General features: G+C 37.3%; 1 protein-coding gene across 1 annotated transcript; it reads right to left on the reverse strand.

Annotated features, from left to right (window-relative positions):
* Window positions 1-202: 202 nt before the first annotated feature.
* Window positions 203-22,482, reverse strand: grin2cb (glutamate receptor, ionotropic, N-methyl D-aspartate 2Cb). The gene is made up of 12 exons (XM_053511602.1): window positions 22,072-22,482; window positions 17,333-17,928; window positions 16,230-16,344; window positions 10,459-10,670; window positions 6,747-6,915; window positions 5,834-5,987; window positions 5,345-5,470; window positions 4,456-4,685; window positions 3,602-3,762; window positions 3,206-3,393; window positions 2,593-2,825; window positions 203-2,006 (listed from the first exon to the last, which is right to left on the reverse strand). Exons 1-12 carry the CDS (start codon window positions 22,480-22,482, stop codon window positions 609-611), a joined length of 3,993 nt encoding a protein of 1,330 aa, XP_053367577.1. The 3' UTR covers window positions 203-608.
* Window positions 22,483-23,193: the final 711 nt, after the last annotated feature.

Genomic DNA, 23,193 nt, shown 5'->3' on the forward strand with positions numbered 1-23,193 from the left:
GCCACAAATTGTATGGGATCTATTGATAGGCTTTTGTGACTTATTAAAGCATTGGAGGTACTTGATAATACTAATAATAGAATACCATTTGATGCACCCTGCAATGTGGAGAGAGAGAGAGAGAGAGAGAGAGAGCTATTTAAGTATTTTTGACTGTAATAAGGGTTTATAAATTATATTTTTTATTACAGGTGATTACATGGATCAATACCAAATTTATCTCAAAATAGAAGAAATAAAAACAACAATTCACTAGAGAGAATGAGTGTGTGAGTGTGTGTATGTGTGTGTGCCCCGCCTCGTGCCCTAAGCCTCCTGGGATAGGCTCCAGGTCCCTGCGACCGTGAATACAGGATAAAGCGGTATAGAAGAAGATGAATTCACTAGAGATGATACTAACTATTTATAGATCACGTTAACTTTTCTAAATTCTAGTACAATCATTTTATTATTGCACTTTGTTGAATAGATGAAAGCCCAAAGTTTATAGGTTTGCATTTCTTTTTGGCAGGAATCAAAGATAGTTTTCAAACTTGTTCCTGGAATTCAGTTTCAAAGCTTGGCACTGCAAATTGCTGTGTGGAAAATACATAATTAAGATAGGACTATCAAACCTCCGACTCCAGACTAGAGATCCTTCTCCATGTCATAGGTACACCTGGGGAGCCGACCCTGTAAAGCACCCTACTGCCTGGAACAGGGAGCAGATGGCCATCTTGAAGGTGTACAGGAGCCCTATACCCCCTATACCCAGTGTCACTTGGGTGGCCTATGCAGGGGAAGATGTTGCACAGCTCAGCTGGTCCATATGGCAGTGGGCTCTGGTAAGCTGGAATGTCAGGGTAGGAGTATTGTCTGTGTACAAAGCTGGAGGCCCTCCTCATACCTATGGCATCATGATGTACTGCTTCCCTGTAAGAGGGCAGATAGGTGGACTGGGAGTGCCTTAACTTTTGACCCTTTCTTTGATGGCGGCGGTATGAGTGAAGGTAAATGTGTTCCACAGGCAAAGGGTGGTATTTGTTATTTCTCCCTCTTCCATATGCTTCTGTAAAAGGAAAGAGATCTGGCATGTCCACTCGACATGAGGCTGGGTCAAAAGGCCTTTCATTTGGAAACCGCACCCTGCCTGGGCCCCAGGTGGCTTTAAGGAAGGAGGGTCTGCGATGGATTTTTCTTTTTCCTATTAAAGGCATGCCATCTAACCCAGGACCTGCATATGTCCTAATGCATGAATTACATGGAATGTCTCCTGGTCGATAAGGGCTTTCCATAGACGAAGGATGTACATCATGTGCCAAATGGTTTGCTTCTGCGGAACATGCATTGTGGCTTTTGTTATCGTGTAATCCTCTAAGATCCACTGACTCCTCCAGACAACTTTGTGATCTCTTTTTATATCTGTGGCCTAGAATGGTGTGGTATGGTTCCTGATGCTCAGCAAAAATGTCTGGTGCCTGTAGATCTTTGTGTGAGATAAAACGAGGGGCCGTTTTGGCTGATGTTTGAGAATGCAGATCATATGTTGCTAAATGAGGAGTGCTAATGCTAGACATGGGAAGTAGCCCATTATATAGGCCACTTGATCTGGAAGGTATAGTGTAGTGTAGTGGATTTGGTTGTGAAATCAATCTTTGAGTAGATCCATGTGGTGGACTGGAGTTTTCATCATAATGCTGTGTAAACTGCGGTGTTAAAGAGCGCTGCACAAGGGACGAGTGGTTTTCTGGAATATTAATAACGTAAGAGAGGTGACCTGGGAGTGTCTCAGTGGTGGTCACCTGTGGAATGCGTGCTGGTAAACTCCCACCTTTTCGGCTCCAGTTCTCAATGGTTTTTGTTGCCTTGTCCAAAGAATTCTCCACCTTTGCTGAAGATACAATGTCTTTGGCTGTCTGAAGCATTTTAAGCATGTTAGCCTGAGCATAGTTTGCTGTGATATCAAGATTCTGTAAGTTTCCAGATTTTCCCATGTCTTCAACACCATTAAAGCAGCTGTAAATTCCCTAAAAAGACAAATATTCATAACATTATTATACATTCATTATACATATTTTTTTTTTAGGTTTAACAGTTACAATGATTTGACCACTCACAGCAACCCACTTCAGAGTTAAAGAAAACTGTATAGAAAAATCATGCTAACAGATTTAAATAATTAACGACACAATATAATAAGAAATTTTTTATATTCATTTAACCACTCAGAAACGAGGGAAAACTAATTTTTGCAATGAATATAAATAACATGTTGTGACGGTTTAAGTATTTATATGGAACTTATGTACTATTAAATATAAACTGGTTAATGTTTAATTATTGTCATCCTTTTTTTGTCTAATACTGTATATTGACATGAGCAAGAACAGACAGCTTTTTGTGATCAATCAATCCAACTCAAAAACCATTTATAATCATGTGTTAACGTAAACTAGAAGAACTTAAAACAGATAGGGATATTTTACAATTCTAAAACATAAACCAAATGCTTCAGTATTTATTCCAAACAACAAGTTTGACTTTGTTGCTTTAGTTTGAGAAAAAGCTAATTGGTTTTATGAAACAGCATGCTGTGGTTTGGCTTCCACCTACCCTGCTTATGGCCAAGAGGAAGTCTAGACGGTCAGATTTGTGGACGCAGTGTCTGATTTTCCAATAAAGCAGATGTTCCCAGGCAAAGACAAGCAGACTAAGACCCATAGCAACTAGTAGCATGTAGAAGACACCTGCCATGTTGTCTATGTCCAACTTGGAACTCATCACCTCATTCTTCTCATTCTGACATATACCAGACAGCCATACAGTTTCCAGCCTCTGTGTGTCCCCTCCAAAAACATTAAAGAAAAGCCACTAAGTAATTGCAATAAGAACACTTCTCCACATAAAAAATTTAACAGAATATATTCTGTGATAAATGTGCCAGTGTTTTTTGCAATTTCTGTGTACAATTTCTTTGTTTGGTTACAAAACATATACTTTACAATTAAATACAGTTTTTAATGTATTATTTACAGCAATAATTATTGATTTACATTATTAGCAAAAATGTTTTCTTAAAGGGCATTAAAAATGTCATTGTAATACACCTTTGAATGTATGGGTCTTTTATGATATTATAGAGACACTAACAGAGGACAGTAAAGGGTTCACACTGTGATTGAGGACATTAATTGAGGAACAGATCTGATCCCTGATGATGATTTACCATCTCCCAGGAACTGGAGGAGTGCCAGGTCTATGGGGCGTTTCCAGCGGGAGTCCTTCTGCAGAGCAATGCCATACCCTGTTGTAGCAAACACCTTCCCACTGCCAATGGTCACCAGCTTGCAGCCCTCGTCCTTGCCAGCCATGTAATTAAGCACTGCAGCATCATATATAAAGGCATCCAACTTCCTGCAGCAAATAATGTGTGACATTTATCTTACTGATAAACCCACGATAAAGTAGTAATTATATAGGGTCACTTATAAGTACATGTACTTTCATCAGCCAAATAATTACTGTCCATTTACTTGACTTAATAGTGGCCTGTTGAATGTGTATTAAAGACCAACTGCCTTGGTTTATTCTACATTACAATAAAGTTAAAATAATAACACACCCTGTTTTGAGACTGTTGAGTGCCTCTTCCACTCCCTTCTGGTTGTATTTGGTCATGTGGCTGTGCATGTCTGGATAATTGCTGCGAATATTTCTTTCAGTGCTGCCATTTGGGACCGTGCCGAAGCGGAACGGGGGGTAATGCTCCTGGGGCTTCTGAAACTGCAGGATAAGACAATTTGAACTGTGTACTTTGGTTAGATGTTTGATTGTTAGCTGCAGGCAGTGTCAAATTTTCATATTTTAGACTCTCACAGAAATAAAGCTTACTTTGTCAGTACAGTGTCAGTGTATTTATTTGCTAAAAGCTAGAGCTTGACACTTGATGCAGAAATGGAATTACACATATGTTTGGTGAATAAAAGAATCCTTAAGTTGGTTTCCACTGAATTTTCTTTCACTACTTTATTTGCAAATTGTTTAGGCAAATATGTGTCATATTTTATATCTTGCACTTCAAATGTAAATGGGTAAGGAGATACTGTACATTGCATTTGAATAGTTTGGACAATCTGGTAATTTCTTTCCAAAGCCTCTCTAATCCTTCTAAAGTAGAATAGGATCAGCCTGCAGCATAAGGTTTAGGAACAGATTTTTAAATTCATCCCTGGTGAACCTCAGTGCCTCTGAAATCTTCATAAATTGATAAAGCTGTGTATCACTCTTGTCAAATCTGTTAAATTTGTCTCAGAGGATTTATTCAGTTTTGTAGATGTGCAGCTCTTGCGAAGTATTATCCAAGCATAGACAAACAAACGAAATCCCTAATGTATTTAAATTTTGAATGCAATTAAAACATGAAATGGAGTAACTCCTCTAAACAGAGATCTTTTGCTTCTGTATATACTATCTTACCTTTTTGTCACTGAGCCCAGACACAGTGTCAATATACTGTTCTTGAATCATGAAGGCAGCTAAATTTGCAGTGTAGCTTGCTAGAAAGATGACAGCAAAGAAAGCCCAAACTAGCACCATAATCTTGCTGGTTGTTCCTTTAGGATTTTCTATAGGGACAGAGTTATTAAAGACAATTCCCCATAGGAGCCAAACTGACTTCCCAATAGTGAACGTGGGTCCTCCAGGTTCTGTGTGGAGAGATGGAGAGGAAGGAGTTAAAGAAAAGACAAGGCCACTCATGTATTACATCAGATCATGGGTAATATTTGATGTAGAGTTGATATAGAAATGTCAGTACATGTGGTACGTTGGTGTCAGTACAAATTGTGAAAACTGACATAAACAGACTTTAAACTGACAGATATACACAAAAGGAACAAATATGTCAGTGTGTGTTTTTTCAAAATTGTCAATATTTCCACATTTCACCACCATTTTCCCAGGCTACCACGCATATTGTTTGTCTTCTGTTTATAGTCTACATGGATTAAATAAAATTTTAATGCATTATTTCAATTTTAATCTATAAAATCAAAAACAAACAAACATGTACTGTATAGATTGTTTCTGCACAGAATAAAAAAGTAGCCTTAAATGTTTATTGGTTGATTAGTGGTTCATGTTTTTTTGCGGGTTCTACTTTAATAACAAAAAGTTATTTGTTACATAGAAATCTTTAGCAGTTCCCATGGGGGTTGGGTAGGGGGGAATATAACAGAACCATTTAGTATGTTTGAATAAACCTTATTTATGGTTAAAAAATATATATTAAATAATTAGGCTTGTTTTCCTGGTCATTATTTTTAATAGAACTTTGACAGTTGGGGAGAAATAAAACATCACTAACCTTTGGCATTGACTAGGCTTCGGTTGTATCCAACAGGACTAAAATACTCAAAGATGAACACTGTTACAGCCACAACAGTTAGGCACATAACAAACATCATGACCCAGACTGCTGGACTGTAAGGCTCTGTAAGGAGAGAAACATATTAACCCACATTTCACAACCCCCATGAGAATAACCACATTGCATTATAAACCACTGCAATCAGTAATAATGAGATCTATTGCATTATTTTAGGTCTCTGATGTCCCATTAGGAGAAGATTGACTTTAAGAGCATAGAAAACAAAAACCAATGGTTGTGGGATTTTTATTTTTTTTTGGTCTTTGCTCTATTAGGGACATGACCTAATTTTAGTTTAGAACATTAATCCAACTGTCGCTGCTTAAAACTTCAATTAACATAAAATACTTAGTGTTGCCTGTAACTCCTTTCCAAAGACTGTGTGACTGCGAAAGAGGAAAATGATTTTGAATAAAACTTTCTCACCTAGAAAAGCAGATGGGGAGACAGTGCCATTGCTCCTAGCTACCATGACACTAATCCCAGTCTCCACAAATGGCACTGAAAAGTCAATGATCTCCGAGCGCTCCTCATTAATAGTGAGTGAGCCAATAGCCATATCTGCACGCTTGTAGAAGACCTAATGATCATAATGGAGAAATGGATAACTAATGAGTGCAGCCAGTTAATGGCAGTTTCCATCATTGCTTAACTGGTTTATTTGTTCATCTAGTTGTGTTCATTTATGCATGGCTTTATGTACGGCAGCTAAAATGACATCAACTTTTTCACAGACAGGATTAATTTGGTGAGATACAACCAGTGTTAACTACGTGTGCATCTATCAATATGACAAATACACTCAATACTGTAGAACTTCCTAAGTAGAAACCTCAAAGTAAGATGAAATGATGCTGTTAAACGGTTTTACAGTAGTAAAGTCAGTTTATCAATTGCTTTCTCATGGCACACAAACATTTAAATGCTATGAATACACATCTTTGCTAATTTTAAATGTGGAACATGTGGGAAAATGCAGGTGATGGAAATGCTGAAAACACCAGCAGCTGTGGAAGACACTTAAACACCGGATCAAGTGACACTACACACGGCAGGAGTTGACAGGATGAATGGTATCGAGATTGTATTTTAAATTCAGTTCACTCTGTGAACACATCTAATGATACAGACTGCATCTTACACAATAATTAGACAGACATACACAAGCAGATTTGTGTTGGGGAAAGGATGCTCCATTAGAGGTTATTGCCAGTTTTAAATTTAGATCAAGATGTTCACTGCTAATATAATTGAATTTTGATGAGGATTTAATCTTCAATGTGTGTGTATATGCATGTGTGTGTGTGTGCGTATGCGTAAAGACTAGCATCTCTAATACCTCGCCTATCATCCCATTCCAGATGCCTCGGACCAGCTTTCCATGTTTTCCGTTGGTGACCAAGTAGAGATCATAGGAGAACTTGATGGTGCGCGAGAGCTTTTTGAGAATGTCGATGCAGAAGCCTTTGCAGCACAGTTTGGTGTATGGCTCTGAATGACCAATACCACTGCAAATAGAGGTGAGTTATGAGTGAACGATCTGTCAGAGTATTAGAAACACAACAGTCATTTTACACTTTTCTGGAACATTTAGTAAAACGATCAATAAAATGTTAGTACGCTAATATACACCATCCCAGATAGACAGAACTCTAAAAAACAGATGGGCCCTTTAAATGCCAGCCAGCCAGCCAGACAGACAGACGGGGGAATATACAGATGAGTCCAAAATCTGAGACTACTAAGGAAACTAGCTTTATAAAGCAATTAATATTATCAATGTCACAAATCTGCTTACATCTATGTTTAACAGTGGAAGTAAGAGCATTTCTATACACACACAATGTAATAAGAGCTCACAGGGTCAGGAATTAACAGCTGTTTGGCAATCAGAAAACTATTTGTGAGTCAGGCCAATCAGAAAATAAGGCTTCATTTTGCTATGGACCATAAAGATTGGATCAATGGAAAAAATCTCATGTGGTCTGATGAGTCCAGAATGACCCTACTCCAGAGTGATGGGTGCTTTAGGGTAAGAAGATAACCATATAAAGCAATGAACACCTTATGCATAGTGCCTACTGTGCAAGCCTTTGGAGACCTTTGGTGTTATGATCTGGGGTTGCTTCAGTTTGTCTGGTCTAGGCTCAGCAGTGTTATCGGGAAAAATGAAGCCAGCTGATGACCGGAATGTACAAAATGACCAGGTTATAACTTAAATAGAGTTTTTCTTCCCTTGATACATTATTCAAGGGCTCAAATTGGTTAAGAGTGGTCCCGGAAGCATGAGGAATCATTTTCACACACAAACTGGCCACCACATGTTGTGCTGTAATCAAAGCTAAAGGTGATTGAAGGAAATCTTAGACTATGTGACCTTTTTTGTCCAAGCAGTGTACATTTATATATTTATATACATCAGCGTATATTTGGGTGGAGGAAACTTAACCATATTTGCTGCCACACTGCCAAGTTCTTTAAAAGCATCCTAACACAATGGTCTATTTAGCTATGACTCAGACTGAGTATTGAACAGAGAAGCTCCAGGTTTAATTATAGTGCATCACCTCTACTCCTTCTCCAGACCTCCCACCTACTGGGCTGAAGAGGAAGAGAGGCAGGAGGAAGGAGGCCACAACAGGTGGACATCAAGCTCGACAAAGGAAAACAAATGAACTGTTTGTGTGAAAATGAAAGCCTTCATGTACAGTACGAGCAACCCAGGCAAGACAATAAACAAGCTTGTCCCCTGCTACCCTGTCTTTCCAGCTGAATGTTGCACTAGAGATTGTAGGTTAAGTGGGCTGTGAATTGTATCCAAGACTCTTTAATCACTCAAGGGCTTATGTGGGTCTTACACACATGCTATAGATACACAATGTACTGATACTGGTGTGTGTATGTCTAGACTGTTGGAGTGAGGTCACTGAAAGAAGTATGAGGAGAAAATTGAGGGCTGAGTTCATCAGGGTCTTCAGTGGACATGTGCACACATACTTTGTGGATGGTTTTCTAACACACTTGTAGATGTAAATATTTATTATAATTAAAGGTAATATATTAGAATATCTAGTTATCAAGAAAAAGTTTAAAGTATCTTGACCTAAAATGGGATTTCACTGGGTTTCTACAGGTATAGGGGACTGCAGAATACAAAATCCTCTGATTTATTTCAAAATGTGACCAAAGATTCCAAGACTTCATAAACAGTACTGTCATTTAATATGGAGATTTGTGACAGCCCATGGCACTGATGTCATCATTACTGTTATTTATCACCCATGCCCCTCTCGGGCATCCCATCTTCCCTGAGGGGTGATTACTCCACTCACTGATTTATTAACATATTCTCCCCTCAGCATGTTGTCGTAATGAAACTGTCATCTCTTCTCCCAGGGCACAAAGTGCTTCTCACTCACTGTGTGTTTCCTTTAACCACTTTTGCACAACTCATTGAGCTGTCCCTCATTTGCCACAGAGACTAAGTAACACTACTATTTTGATTTCATTCATGTCTGGGAATATTCCAATGACTTTCGGAGTCCATTCCACTTCGAGTGCACACATACTGTGTATACATAGTTACTACTTTTACCTCAAGTTGATATCAATGATTATTGCATTCAATTAGAATGTAGTTAAAAATATAAGCATTTTCACTAGGGCTCTCAGACTTTTAAACTGCACTGTAAGCTTTGCATGAACATAATAACTTGTTCTAATTGCAGTTTTAAGGTTAGGATATTAATATTAATAATCATAATAATACCATTTTAGTAAACATGGAATTTCTTTGTGAATCCCATTGGGAAAAGCATATGATACAATTGATAGGATTAATAGCATTTAAAAAGAGGAGCTAAACTGAAGCTGCCAGGTTTTAAGACATTTTTACCCAGTATATCAATTTAGTCTTAAAGATAATGTCAGTTCATTTATTTATAAAATAGTTGTTTTTAATATAATGCTGTTTGCCATGTAAAGATTAATACATGATGCAAAGCAAAAAGACAGTACCATCCCTAAAATGCTACTTACAGTAATGAACAGTAATGTTTTATTTATTTTATTAATGGCTTGTCATATTTATTAATTAATTTCATCATTTTCTTACTTTACCGTAGTGGAACACAAGTCTGTTTTGGTTATCTTTTACTTTGTAGAAGCTATAAACCATTATTTTTTTTAACCTCTCTCTCTTTCTCTCTAACTAATTAAACAAAACAAAAACATGCAACTTACTGTAACACTGAGAAACTAGAATGTCTTCTGTCCTGAGGCTTTTCATTAGCAGCAAACTTGTAACAGCAAACTGTTACAAAGTGCTGACTCCTGACTCCTTTTCATAAATGCTATTCTATGGTATTATATGTTTTATGTTTTATTTTTTATTATTAAATATCATGGTTCTTGTGGTTTATAGTGAGCTTTGGCTTATGTCTGCCATTTAAGTCTCTGTAAATAAGCTGTTACTATGGAAACTATAACTCATTAATTAGAATGAGTGCATTAATATAATCCTATGATTTGAATTACAGCTGCTACTGTAATACTGTGAGCTGTGCTGTCATAGAAAATTAATCAACACCTACTGACCCATTATATTTAAGACTTTAACAGTACTGTGGTGTAGAATCCTATCCTTTGGGTATGCAGCACAGTGCTTTGAAAGCCAGATCTATTACTTTTTAATATTACTTATTATTTTGAAACGGTTACTGCAATTGAACATACAACACAAATGCGTTCATGGAATGTTATATAGAAGCCATTATCCTTTATGATCCTTTATTTTTACTTCAAATGTAGTTTTGGTTTTGAATCAGTTGGAGTGCAGTGCCATAACTGTCATCATCTAGGGCTGTGTGTCACGCATATATGCTATGTATGTAATTTCCCTCTCCAGCCAAAACTTCCTGCTTTTTAAATTAAATTGCTTTCTAACTAGGTACATACAGTACTTTCTCAGGGTGTTTTTCGAAGTCACACTAAAATTCACAAAATGACATAAGATCACACACATAAAAAAAAGAAAAACTTTAATTGCTTACACTTCAGTCCTGTTAGCCTGGCGACGGCATGGCACGGTGTTTCTTACACATGTCCCTGTGCTTGGATCAACACTTTCCACAATGACAAAGGGTCTCTCCTCCAGTGTGGCCACTGTCAGGTGTCGGTTATCAGACACAGGCTCCAAGAAGCTGCTATACCGAGGCCAAACAGGGTAGCGCATGTGCAAAATTCCTGCCTCGTAGCTCCCTACCTGGGGAAACACAGCATGAAAAATAAGTGACTTCATTTTAAAGCCTTAGGATGCCACTGTAAGGAAAAGAGAAGGGGTGACAAAGAAGGGCACTAAAATTCTTCAGGTGAGTGGCAGCGGTAATAAAGAAAAGACATCCCATAATTCAACTGAGCGTTTACTCCCCACAGGTAGTGCACATCAGTTTTAGAATGGATAAATCATTTGCTCTTCAGTAGGATGCGCTCAAGTAGTGCCACACTGTCAGGCATGGTATGACGAATAACTGGCAATAAAACATGCAACACATTTTGTGTTCCTTTCATTCAAGATTCCATTTATTCTATAAACCTGAAAAAGCTTCCATTTACTAAAATAAATGTCACTGGATTTTACAGGTTTAAATCTGGCCTCCTGTGTGAGACACAGAGAGGTGACCTTAACTTTCCTGCTGTGGTGCTTAAAAGAACCTTCAAGTTCTCCTTGGGCATATTTATTGAGCAGACAGAGAAAAATGGAATGAAGGAGAAAACATATTTGCTGAGTTGAAATAAGAAGAAAAGAAGAGAAAACATTATATATAGAGTAAACAGTCAAACCAACGTGGCGTCACAGCTCACACAAGCTTCCCACTGATCCGCATGTTACACTTACAAGGTCCACAGAAATAAACAGAGCGAGTGCTCCTATGCTTGTTTTTTTATACCAATTTAAACAAAATAGAATGAATAGCTTTAGCTAGTGTCAGGTGATTCTCTCAATTTCTTCAGTTAATTCGAATTAGTAAAACAGGCAGCACATCGCTCAGGACTTGTAGGTATGCAGGATGTGCAGGTAGCAACATGTTATGCTATATCGTTGTTACTATTTTCAAGCAACTTAGATTCATATATAATTTTTTAAAAAAAGAAATGGAATGTGTCTTTTGTGTATTCCTTATATGTTTAGGAAATTATGGCCAGTGGTTTCATGTTTGTACAGCTTACTGTATATGGTACAATTTCTTTTTTCTCCATGTCACTGATACATTTGTGTACCTTTACATTTCTACTATTTTTGAGGCACATCCAGATAAAAATTGAATATTCTTTAATACTTCTTCAATTTTCTTCTTCTTCTTCTTCTTCTTCTTCCAAAAAGAAAAAAAAAAAAAACTCTTCCCAACTGTGTTTGACTGATAGCATTTAATTAGTAACCTAGTAACCCAGTGCAAGTATCCATCCAATGACGGAAACTTCAAATCACTTTTGAATTTTATCACTGGATAAGAGCGTCTGCCAAATGCCTAAATGTAAATGTAAATATATAGTTACTTAGTGTAACTACATGGGAAAATTTTTATCTTAAATATACTGGAAATACATGAGCTAAGGGTGGAGTTTACTGTGCAACATTACAAAATTACCAACATAACATTCATATTGCATTCTAACTAAAAGCACATTTTATTAACATGTAATACACCCCTATCTCACCTACGCGGTTTCCCGCGGTGGCCGTAAGTACGGTTAATCATGATTCACTCCGAGTTTTGGCGCTGTGATTAGGTTTCCAACTTTCCGTGTGTCAGTCCTCACATAGTCAAACCGCATAGGTGAGATAGGGGTATGACAGCAGAAATTAACAGAAGGGGCGGGGTTATCTGGGGCGGGTCTTGTAGGACGAGCCCCGCCCTACACACACACACCCACACTAACGGATTGGAAATCACTGCAGTTTAATGAAATTTTAAATGAAAGCCCTGCATGTTGTCTTAAAAGCAATAACCTGTGATTTATGAAACTAATGAAATTTAATAAAAAACTATCACAATGTAAGATCCTGTATGGACAGAAATATTTATTACCTCCGATCCTAAATGTGTAGGTTGTCATGATATTCTAACAAAACTCAACCCAGAATGTAAGACATAAACATAATACTACAAATAAAGTCACTTAATTCAGGTGAAAATTCAATTGGAAATACGAATGTAGCTTTTATGGTACTGTAGCCTGGAATAAGCCTTTATAAATGTTCATGCATGCTTATCTTAGCTGTCAGAAATGGACTATTTAAGGTCAGGTAGACCTATAATCACAGCTATAATAAAGCCTTACCTATCTGCTATTGTTCTGCTGATCTAAATGTAGAAGCAGAAACTGCAATCATATTGGAGACAGTCCATATCACATCCTTGTAATCCATGTTTGCTTATGATTAACAAGCATGATCAGCCTCAGCAACAGGGATTTATTAAGGTATTATTTACAAAATCAGCAAAGCAAACAAATCCAATTTTGAGACGTTCAGGTGTGGGCAATGAGACAGGCCTGCAGTATGGTAACACTGGCTCTGTCTTTTTTGCCATTAATAATCACTACTTGGGGGATGAACATTGTAAATATAATGTACAGTATACACTATTCTTTCACACAAAAATGAAAGAGTGTATGTGGGTGTGATCGAGCAGTGTCTTCTTTGTTACTCACAGGACAATCTCATAGGTACCACAGAACAATGTACGAAGTCTTAATTCACATGCAAATCTGGCTAGTAAAACTAAAGTAATTAATCTAAGAGGGTATTATATTAATACTGTGACTGATTGTAAACTACTCCTGTCTCAAGAAACAATGTAATTGTTGTTGGCAGTTACCATGGCATGTTATCATGGCATATACATACTCTCATGTATCACCAGTCCAAATGTCTAAACACTAAACAAGCCACATGTTTATGTGTCCATGTTATTTTAATTTCAGTATTTGAAGCAATGTAGTTGTAAGGCCTCACTGGCGTTAAAATCGAGCGTCTTTCTAGTGTCGCGATGAGCGCGGATCAAGCGCCAAGGGTTTTCTACACATAGGTGACGTGCGTTTGTCCGGCTGCACGTTTATACGGCGTCAAAAAAAACGTTGCATGCAGCTTTTTCTTTGCGTTCAAATCCCAACGAACGCAAGGAAAACGCTTTCGGTGCGTTTTCTTTGTGTTCATTTTACGCTTCGGAGGACCGGATATATCCCATGATCCTACATGCTATACATAGGGAAATGCGGAAAAAAAGCTAAATAAAATGTTTAAAAAATAAAACTTGTTTTTGCATTTCTTTAAAAAACCACAAAAAAAATTCTTTAATCCGATGTTGTGCAGTCAGAGGATGAACCCAGTAGCGACGGCGATTTTTTCTCTTCCTACGTCGCTGTATTACGAGTATTTTTAAAACAAGAAGATTTAATGTCTAATATAGCAAAATGGTCCATATTAAAAGGAGGCACCTTAAATAAAATGACAAGGGCTTTTATATCCAGTTCCCGAGACTGCCTCCACAGGTTAACACACAACCTACAATTTGGGCTGCAGGCTGGCGTTAGACAGAGACAAACCAACGCCAGTGTAGAAGTCAATCCAGTGCCAGTAGAAGTCAAAACGCAACATAAACGTCTAGGACGTTCAGAGCTCGTTCGTTTATCCAAAAATTTAACGCCCGTGTAAACAAGGCCTAAATCTTTTTGCTCCCATCAGCTAGGTTTTAAACTGACATTAAGACAACTTTGCATTAGCAGCTTACAAATGAACACACAACAATCAAATATTTAACTTTAAAGATAATATTAAATTCTAAACTAAGTTTTAATAACTTAAGTTTCCAAAGGTCAATGTACCAGACTAAGTAGGTTTTGGTAGATTCTAGGATATTTTCTGGCTGGCACTTAAGTAGTATGATGGTGATTTTGCCCCTAAGGTGAATAGGACTCAGGTAGTATGAGTGACAGATGTGGCACTGAGAGTGTTGATGTGAAAACAAGCAAGGCCTTGGATAGGACTAAGTTGTAAGGCAGGAGACATGACTTTTTAAAAAATCTAACACAGCTTATCTACAAAGTATTTTTATCTTGCCTTTGCTGTCTGTGGTTAACAGCACGCTCATTCTTATTATGTGATCCTCTTATTCACCTCAAGGAGGCTCTGATTGACCTATTTATACACACATCTGCTTCTGCAGTCAGGTGGCGTTAGCACATTGCCAGCAACTCTCCACATGTCTCGTGTCATCAGAAAGAACCATAGCCCTGGGGGTCTGGCTAAATGAGAGCAAAGGAATTGTTTTAGACAACAAACTGTAATTGCATCATCTGCTGTCGCTGACAGTGACAAATTATCTGTGCATAACAGTATAAAAATAATTATAGCTATATTTGAGTCCTAGCAACAATAATAATTTATTGCCTTCAGTTTTAACTTATCCTTTTAAATTATCTGAACTATTAAAAAAACAATATTTCCAGACATAATATCAAAATGTAAATCTACACAAGGTATATTTTACTATATCTATTATTAAGTGTAGTTTATCATAATTATTGAATTTGCACTGCTTATTGCTGTATAACTATTGTCAGGAAAGCACAGGAGGGCACTGGACTACAGCTCACATTAGCCACACCAGCTATAACCAGTGTCTTGGCCAAAGCAAGATGACAGCTGTGCCCAATTCAGAGGCTCTGGTAGTGTCTCCTGCCAGGCCCACTCTGTAGGCCAACTAGGCGGCCTCCCCTGCCAAGCTCACCTCAAAGGCCAATCGGATGGCCTTTAAAGATTGCCAGGCTAGAGGATAAAAAGTAGGCCTCTGTTGTCCTGCTTACCCCGTTGTCTGACTCTGGTGAGGGGTCCTTTGCCCTCGTCTCCACTGACAAACACCATATTGACATCTTAAGGAGCATCACCCTCCTTTCTTAACTAACCACTGATGCTGCTGCATCACCCAAAGCTGCTAGCATATCACCCCATTTTCCTACCTTGCAGACAACTTTGCCACTCTACCCCCCTGCCTCACTAAGAATGCTCCATGACTTCCCTAACTGGTTGAGAACATCGCTGTGCCTCCCCCTCTCCTGCTTTGTAGTGCATGTCACAGTAATTTTGCTATCCTCTTTGACTGGCACCTCATTTGAAATGATTGTCTGGGACCCCTCCTGACTTTGTTTGGTACATCAAAAGCCCTGGAGTAGCGGAGGGGCTATATCAATGAAGTGGCATGAAGGTACTGGACTACAGCATCCATTAGGAAAGTCAATGTACATATTATGGTTGTGTGTCATTGTGTCTGTGAATTAATGTTCTGTTTGTCTGGCTCTCACACTTATCATCATTGGTTGTTGAAGTTGTTGTGTTGTTGAGTAGTGTAGATACCACAGGTTAGTCCTAGTCTTAGTAACCCCAGCTTACTATGTTAAGAGTGCTAATGTTAATAAAGTGACAAATATTCTCCTATCTGATTTGTTAAGTGGTAACATTTATGTTAATTGTATCTGTGTGATTCTGGGGGACCTAAATTCATTTCTAGCACTAGATCTTTTTGTAATGAGGAAATGACAATATAACCAACTTTATTTAATATGACTTCCATTTGAAGGGTAAATTTTAAGGCTAATATAATTAATGCTAAGTAATTAAGGCTAGTATTACATTGTACAATAACCTCAATATGTGTTTTGACATCCTAACATGTTAATTCATCATTCATTAATGAATTAAATCACTTAGAGCCAATGTCTTCTGAATTATTAACAATTTTTACAAACACATTATTTAACTTACCTTGTCCCAGAGTCTTTCTCGGTCCAACGCAATGATCACCATGGAGGGATTTGCAAGATAGCCATGTGCATTGAAGGACAAATCTCTGTGCTCCCATGTCACATTTAGCATATGTCTATAAAAAATGAACAACAAAAATAGATCTTAATGCTGAAGTCTTGTAAATTATATGCATTCATCTATTATCTAAACCTTGTGTAGAGTTAAAGGGGGCCTGGGGCCTGCCCCAGAGAACACACAGTGCACAAGATGCTGTACTGTACACCCCAGATGGGGCGCCAACCCAATACAGGGCAATAAACACACATTCACACCGAAATATTACACTATGGGCAATTTAGAAACGTAAATCAGCTTATACAACATATCAATGTCCTGTTGGAGGAAACTGGAATACTCTGAGAAAACCCACCATAAAAGTACTGGCACCTCAAATGCAAATAAAATAAATAAATAAATAAATAAAACTGTGTTTATCACAGTTTCCTTGGACACATTTTTAATTTTAGTTCATAAAATTTTGACAAAGACATTAAATAGACAGCATCTATGAGTCATTAAGCCACAACAGCCTAATCTGAGAATATAATCAATGGTTTCAGTCTCCAATGTGCTCTGAAACACTTGATCACAGAAGGTCTGAGGAAGCAATTGAAGTAGTCTTTAATGAGGTCAGCTGTTCCCAGGTGAAAAGCTGATTTAACTAGGAAATCTCTGAATCTCATTAGAAGAAGAAGGTTGATCAAAAAGCACCTTGTCTGCGGACTATCTAGAACAGAACAGAATCTTAGTGTTTACCTAAAACAGTTCATTTTTTTCCAAGCGTAGTTATAGTTCTCTGTATAGCTGCCTACTGTACATAGGATTTGTAAACATCAGTCAGGAAGGGGACATGATAAATATTTCTGGTCTAAATGTAAAACGAAGGCTCTGCATATAAATACTTATGCAAAAGTTAGACCCACTAATTTTCATAGTTCATAACATGACATGATGTTTTTAAAAGCGGACTGACAAGGAGCCAAAAGCCATGCTGTTAACAATTCTCCATAAACTAAAATATCTGTGATCACTTTCAATAAATCTTACTGTTGAAATCTTACCTAAAAAGTGAATAGTGGTCATATGATTTTGCTGAACTGTTGCACTGACTGTGAGCTTCTGGTACAATCCCCTTATGCTTGTGGAAACTATACACCCCCTGCACCACAACAGCAACACCTTCCCTCACTCTTTGGCGCAGAGTTTTCCGCCAGTGGTCTGAAATAATGCCGATGACCCCAATCGGAAAACTATCTGGAGGTGCAGCCTCTGGGTTTCCTACTGCCAGGCTGGGAATGACCCAAATGTACCCGGGTCCCAAGAGTCCAACATCTGATGCCATCCTGAAGAGGTACTGAGCCTCCTCATGTGAGCAGTACACCAGATACACCTGAGCATCCACCTGTTGTAGCAGTCGGCGTGAGCGAATGTCATTGGCTCCCACTGACATCTCAAAGCTCAGCACGTCTTGTAACTCCCAAAGAAAGTAGCTGGAGTCGGTGAAAAAGCGGATGTAGTCCACAAAGTTTTCATAGCCTGGATAATGACTGGTGATCACCACAAAGCTGTCCCAATTGTATTCCTCCATTACTTTAAACATCGTATTTACTTGCTGCTCAATGGAAGCTCCCATCTGGAGGAAAGTCGAACCTTCAGCCTGGACAAAATAAAAATTTAATAAAAAATTAGAGCACAGGAGGCCGATATTGGTAAAACAATTCTGCAGATTACAGTAAATAAGTTGGATGTTATGCAAATTATTATAAAATAATTTTAAATGATTACAAACTGAATATTCCGTATGTTGCATGGTTATTATGTAATAATAGCTTGCTTAGTAGGATTTTTTTTTATTGAATGACAATCAATGCACCCTACTTTGAAACACTTATTCCATAATGCTATACTAAAATGTGAGCTACATTCTCATTTTGTGACACAAGCAGATATAGACAGATTTAGATTGTGCTTGAGAGAACATTTTATTGAGAGTAATTTATGGATGAATTAAAAATCAGGATTCATTTATGCATTTGTTTACTGTATAAAGTCCATCTTAAACCAGGACTAAGGAAACTTAATTGAGTCCTTTGTAGGGACGCACATTTGAGCCACAATTTGTGGACTTTGGAGTTTGCAGTAACTATCACAGTGTGTCCATGTGTCATTGTGAACAATTAACCTTGAACACCTTTCTCAAGTGTGGTAGACTGAATCCACAATAGAAAGATAAATTGCTGGAATATTGATCCTACTGTACAATTGTCACGAGCCACAATCATGATTTATTGCTCAACTTTTAATGATTTTTCTTTTCGCTTTTGACAATTTGGTTTCAAGAACTGTTTGTCACAGTTTTAGCTGTTACATAACTGTTTATATAGATGTCGTATGTAAAATGTGAAAAGGTATACACAAAATACACTAATACATATTCTTCTTGCTTCTTAATTCTGTCACATTAAAGTATGTCTTTGTGTCCTATTTTACCAGCAGCTCTTGCTATCTCACTCTTGGTGGCTAAAAATGCAGGAGGGAGATTGAAATGCCCAATTAAGCTCCGATCTGAGAAAAATGAGTGGAAAGGTCTCGTCCTGTCAGGAGCTGGAAGCCATTTTCCCAAGACTCCTGTCTGACAGGATCTTTACTTTTACTTTTTTATCCAGTTTTTCAAATTTCAGATTAATCTGGCTGCACACATCATTGCATCAGAAGCAAACAAAGTAAAACTTCTTACAGTATATTTAAATGAGTTTTGCTATAATCAAACAAATATTTTATTTACTCACTTACTCACTTATTCATTGTCTATACCGCTTAATCCTATATTCAGGGCTGTGGGAGGCCTGGAGCATATCCCAGGATACTTACAGTAGGGCACGAGGCAGGGTACACCCTGGACAGGGTGCCAATCCATCACAGGGTACACACACTACAGGCAATTTTAGGAGCGTAAATTTAGCCCAATCTCCAGGTCTTTGGATTGTGGGAGGAAACCAGAGAACCCGGAGGAAACTCACCAAACACAGGGAGAACATGCAAACTCAGTGCACACAGAGACGGGAATCAAACCCGCACCCTGGAGGTATAAGAGGCAATGCTAACCACTACAACACCGTGCCACCCATATTTTATTTTAAATAATCAAAATAGATATACTGTATGTGTTTTTAACAACTTTTACCCATTATGTTTACTGTTTTTAAAAAGAACATATACATCATTCACCAAGTCTGAAATTATAGTTTGTGCTGAGTGTGCTGAAATCAGAAATGCTGTCTGACTGGCAAATTAAGAATGCTGAATTACACTACCGCTCAAAAGTTTGGGATGACATGCAAATTTCTTTGGTTTTGATTTGTGATTTTTTTTTTTTCAACAATACTAGGGATTTCAAAACTATAAAATAACACATATGGAATTGGATAATTATGTAACAACAACAACTACAATCGGTTGTTATTTTAACACAGGTGGTCAGTCTCGGCGGTCAAACCCTTTAAGCACCATGAAAAAACTTGAATCATGAAGATCATCTCAGGAAGGCAAAACCAAAACTTACCTCTGCTGCAAAGGAGAAGTTCATTTAAAGTTACAAGCCTCAGAAATCACCCATTAACAGCACCTTTGATTAGAGGCGTTATGAAGGCTTTACAGGGCATAAGTGGCAGACACATCTCAATTACAACTGTTAAAAGAAGATTATTGCATATTTTGGATCCCTTCAGCATTGCTTTACAATATAGAAAGAAATAAAAATCAGGAACGACCATGGAGCTAGAAAGTGATCCCGAACTTTTGAGTGGTACTGTATATTTTTAATAAAACTTGTTAATCTGTCCTTTCAGACGTGTACAAATTCTCTTATCTCTGAAGTGATGTTACAATAATTTAAAATAATTTGAATAAACAGAATTAATAGAGAGAATTCCACCAGCACTATGACTACAGTATATTTACTTGCATCACAACACACACTAAACCAGATATACTGTACCAAAGGGTACAAATTATGTTGTAATGTTACATCCAGACCATAAAACAATAAATTTATTTGCTTATGTCAACATGTACAAAAATAGAAGCAAATAATTTGGGAAATAGGCTTCTGAGCCAATAGCAGTGCTAGATTCCTATGTTGCCATTATGTGATCATTTTTTTTATGTACTATATATTTAAGTGGTATAAATATGTGGAAGAGAAAAGGCAGCTCTGTATACTCTATTTTTATCACTGTTTTTCTTTTACTGTTACCAAAGGAAAAACATAACCTTTTTGTATTAAATGAACATTTTATGGCAAATAATTACAAAGATATTGGAAGAAGTGAAAAGAGCAGGTAATTGCATATCAAATACAGAAATAGAAAATGCTGCAATAAAAAAGCCAAAACCCATCTGCTGGTTTTTAACATGCTTACAATATATAAAGCAAAAGCTCTACTTTTTCTTAGCTTATTAGAAGCCAACCAGAAACTGGAGTCAGCCTTTGTTTTTAAGAATCCAATTACGACTCATCACAATACCATCGTGATATGGAGGATGCAAGCATATTCTGTGTCCATTTTTTGCACTTAATTAATTTTTATCTCTTATCATAGCAATTGAGCATAAACATGATTTGAATAACAATAATTGGACAGGTATTTAGTTATTCTCTGTATTTAGTACTAAATATTCTAATTGATCTCTTGATTCCATGGACATTGTGCTTTTCATTTAGATGTACCCCAGTGCATTTGCATAATACACAATAATTTCCCCTCATTGCCTGATTCTTATATATTATGAGCAATTCAAGACAGGAAATGACTACAGTATTTCCCAAAAGTCTCCAGAAACTAGGTGGTTGAAATCATATAGAAAATGTTTTGGAAATAAAGTTGCATTATGTTAAAAGGTGTTAATTTCCCCCATGTCTAAATACTATAATGACACCCTGCATTAATCTAAAATTCTAAATATCTAAAATTACCTTGCACGTCAGTGAGTGCAGTCTAACTCAAAGATTACTAACACAAATATATTAGAATGTATTATAGGCATTATAGTTTTTAAGTCTTTGAAATATAGGTGTTAGTTCTTGTGTATTGGGGACTACAAAGCCTAAATTATCATAATATCTTTGTCATCTTTACACGTGGCTACTGAAAGCAATGTAATATTATGCTGTTTAATGCGTTCAATTTTAAAGCATTTTATTTCCTCAGTAAATCACAGGGAGAAAGTGGGACACCAAGCTCTTGTGTATTTATGATATTCATAATAGCTATTGATTTCAAGGACTCAAAGCTCTCAGTGGTTGTACAGTATTTGGACTATTTCTCAGACCTACTGGGAAAATGGCATTGTGAAAATATGAAAACGACAGAATAGACATGAATTTATTGCTGCATATCATTTAAACAAAGTTGACGACCTTGTCTGATTTATTGTAAAGATTCTGATCTACTTTACAGAAAATGAGCAATATAAATATGATAGTACCAAAGCATATTTGATTTTTTTGTCACAAGCTTGTATAAAATGTTTGTTAATATGTATATATGGTTTCTTTACAAAGTTGCAAATTTGCAGTTTTTCAAAAATAACATCTCTTAACTGAGTGTTAGCTTAACCTGACTTGCATTGGCTAGGCCTTAGCTTACAACAAGGACTACTTTATAGCACTGCTATACAGTTTCTATTTTTCTTCAAGTATCAAATTTAAAACATTAATGCTAATTTTCGATTAAAACAATTTATTACTGCTCTAAGTAGAAATAAAAAAAATTGTTGTAGCACAGATATGTCAATTTACCTTGTCAGGGATAACTAAGGCCGAGCCTCCATTGATGCCAATAATGGGTATAGAAGTCTGGGAGGAGAGAAAGTCTAGGATCTGAGCTACAGCCTCTGACTCAACATTATCCTCGAACACCACACCATGGAGGCTTTCAGCAGCCATGGTCTGGCAGAGGCGTGTAAGCAGCGCACTAGGGCTTGTGTCATTTACTAGCACAGTGATGGGGTTTACATCCAGTGGCAGGTCCAGGAAGTTCTCACGGCTCAGACGGCCCTTTATTTCACCCTGGTGGCCAGAGCTGCTGAACACTACTGCCACGTTAACTGTAGGTGGGCCAAAGAAAGGACGAGTCTGGTAGTGTGGCATGGCAGTAAGCAACAGGAGGAGCTGGAGAGAGAGACTCAAACACCCCTGGTGAATGGCCATTTCAGGCACCTACAGCCTACAAAGACACAGAGAGAGGTGGACAGAAATAAATTCATGCAATAAACTACGAGTTGAAATAATTTAATACCTGAGGCTATTTCCATTATACACAAACTCTCATTGCATGTGTCCAGTACAAAGTATATTAAGTAAACAATGTGTGTTTGGTCTTGACTACACCACTGCTTCGCTCTCAGTGTGTGTGTGCTTGCGTGTGCATCTAGGTAATCCTGTGACACCACTGGTAGTTAGCAATATGAGAACCAAACACACCGAGAGCTCAGTATAGGATTCACAGCAAACTGTGCCATGTTAACTCTTCGAAGTGTCCACTCTTTGACTTGACCAGCGGATGGTAAACAGTTGCAAAGTTGCACTGTTGCACTATTACTTAAAAAAAGAAACACATTAACTGTTGTATGCCATTCTGTAATATACTTCACACTTGTAACATTTCCAAAGTACATATTAGGACATATAATAATAATAATAATAATAATAATAATAATAATGATAAATAAATCACAAAATATAGACATGCAACACTCATCACATACTGTAACACATGTAAATGGCTATACATTACACGGGGTGACTAATAGATTACTAACTAATGTGATGACAGTCAACCCAGTTTATATTTTATTTAATTACAATTTAAAATAAGAATTCACCTGAACAGGACAGTACTAGGGATGGACATTTAGATCT

The sequence above is a fragment of the Clarias gariepinus genome, chromosome 14, assembly GCF_024256425.1.
Source record: "Clarias gariepinus isolate MV-2021 ecotype Netherlands chromosome 14, CGAR_prim_01v2, whole genome shotgun sequence".
Classification (NCBI taxonomy): Eukaryota; Metazoa; Chordata; class Actinopteri; order Siluriformes; family Clariidae; genus Clarias; species Clarias gariepinus.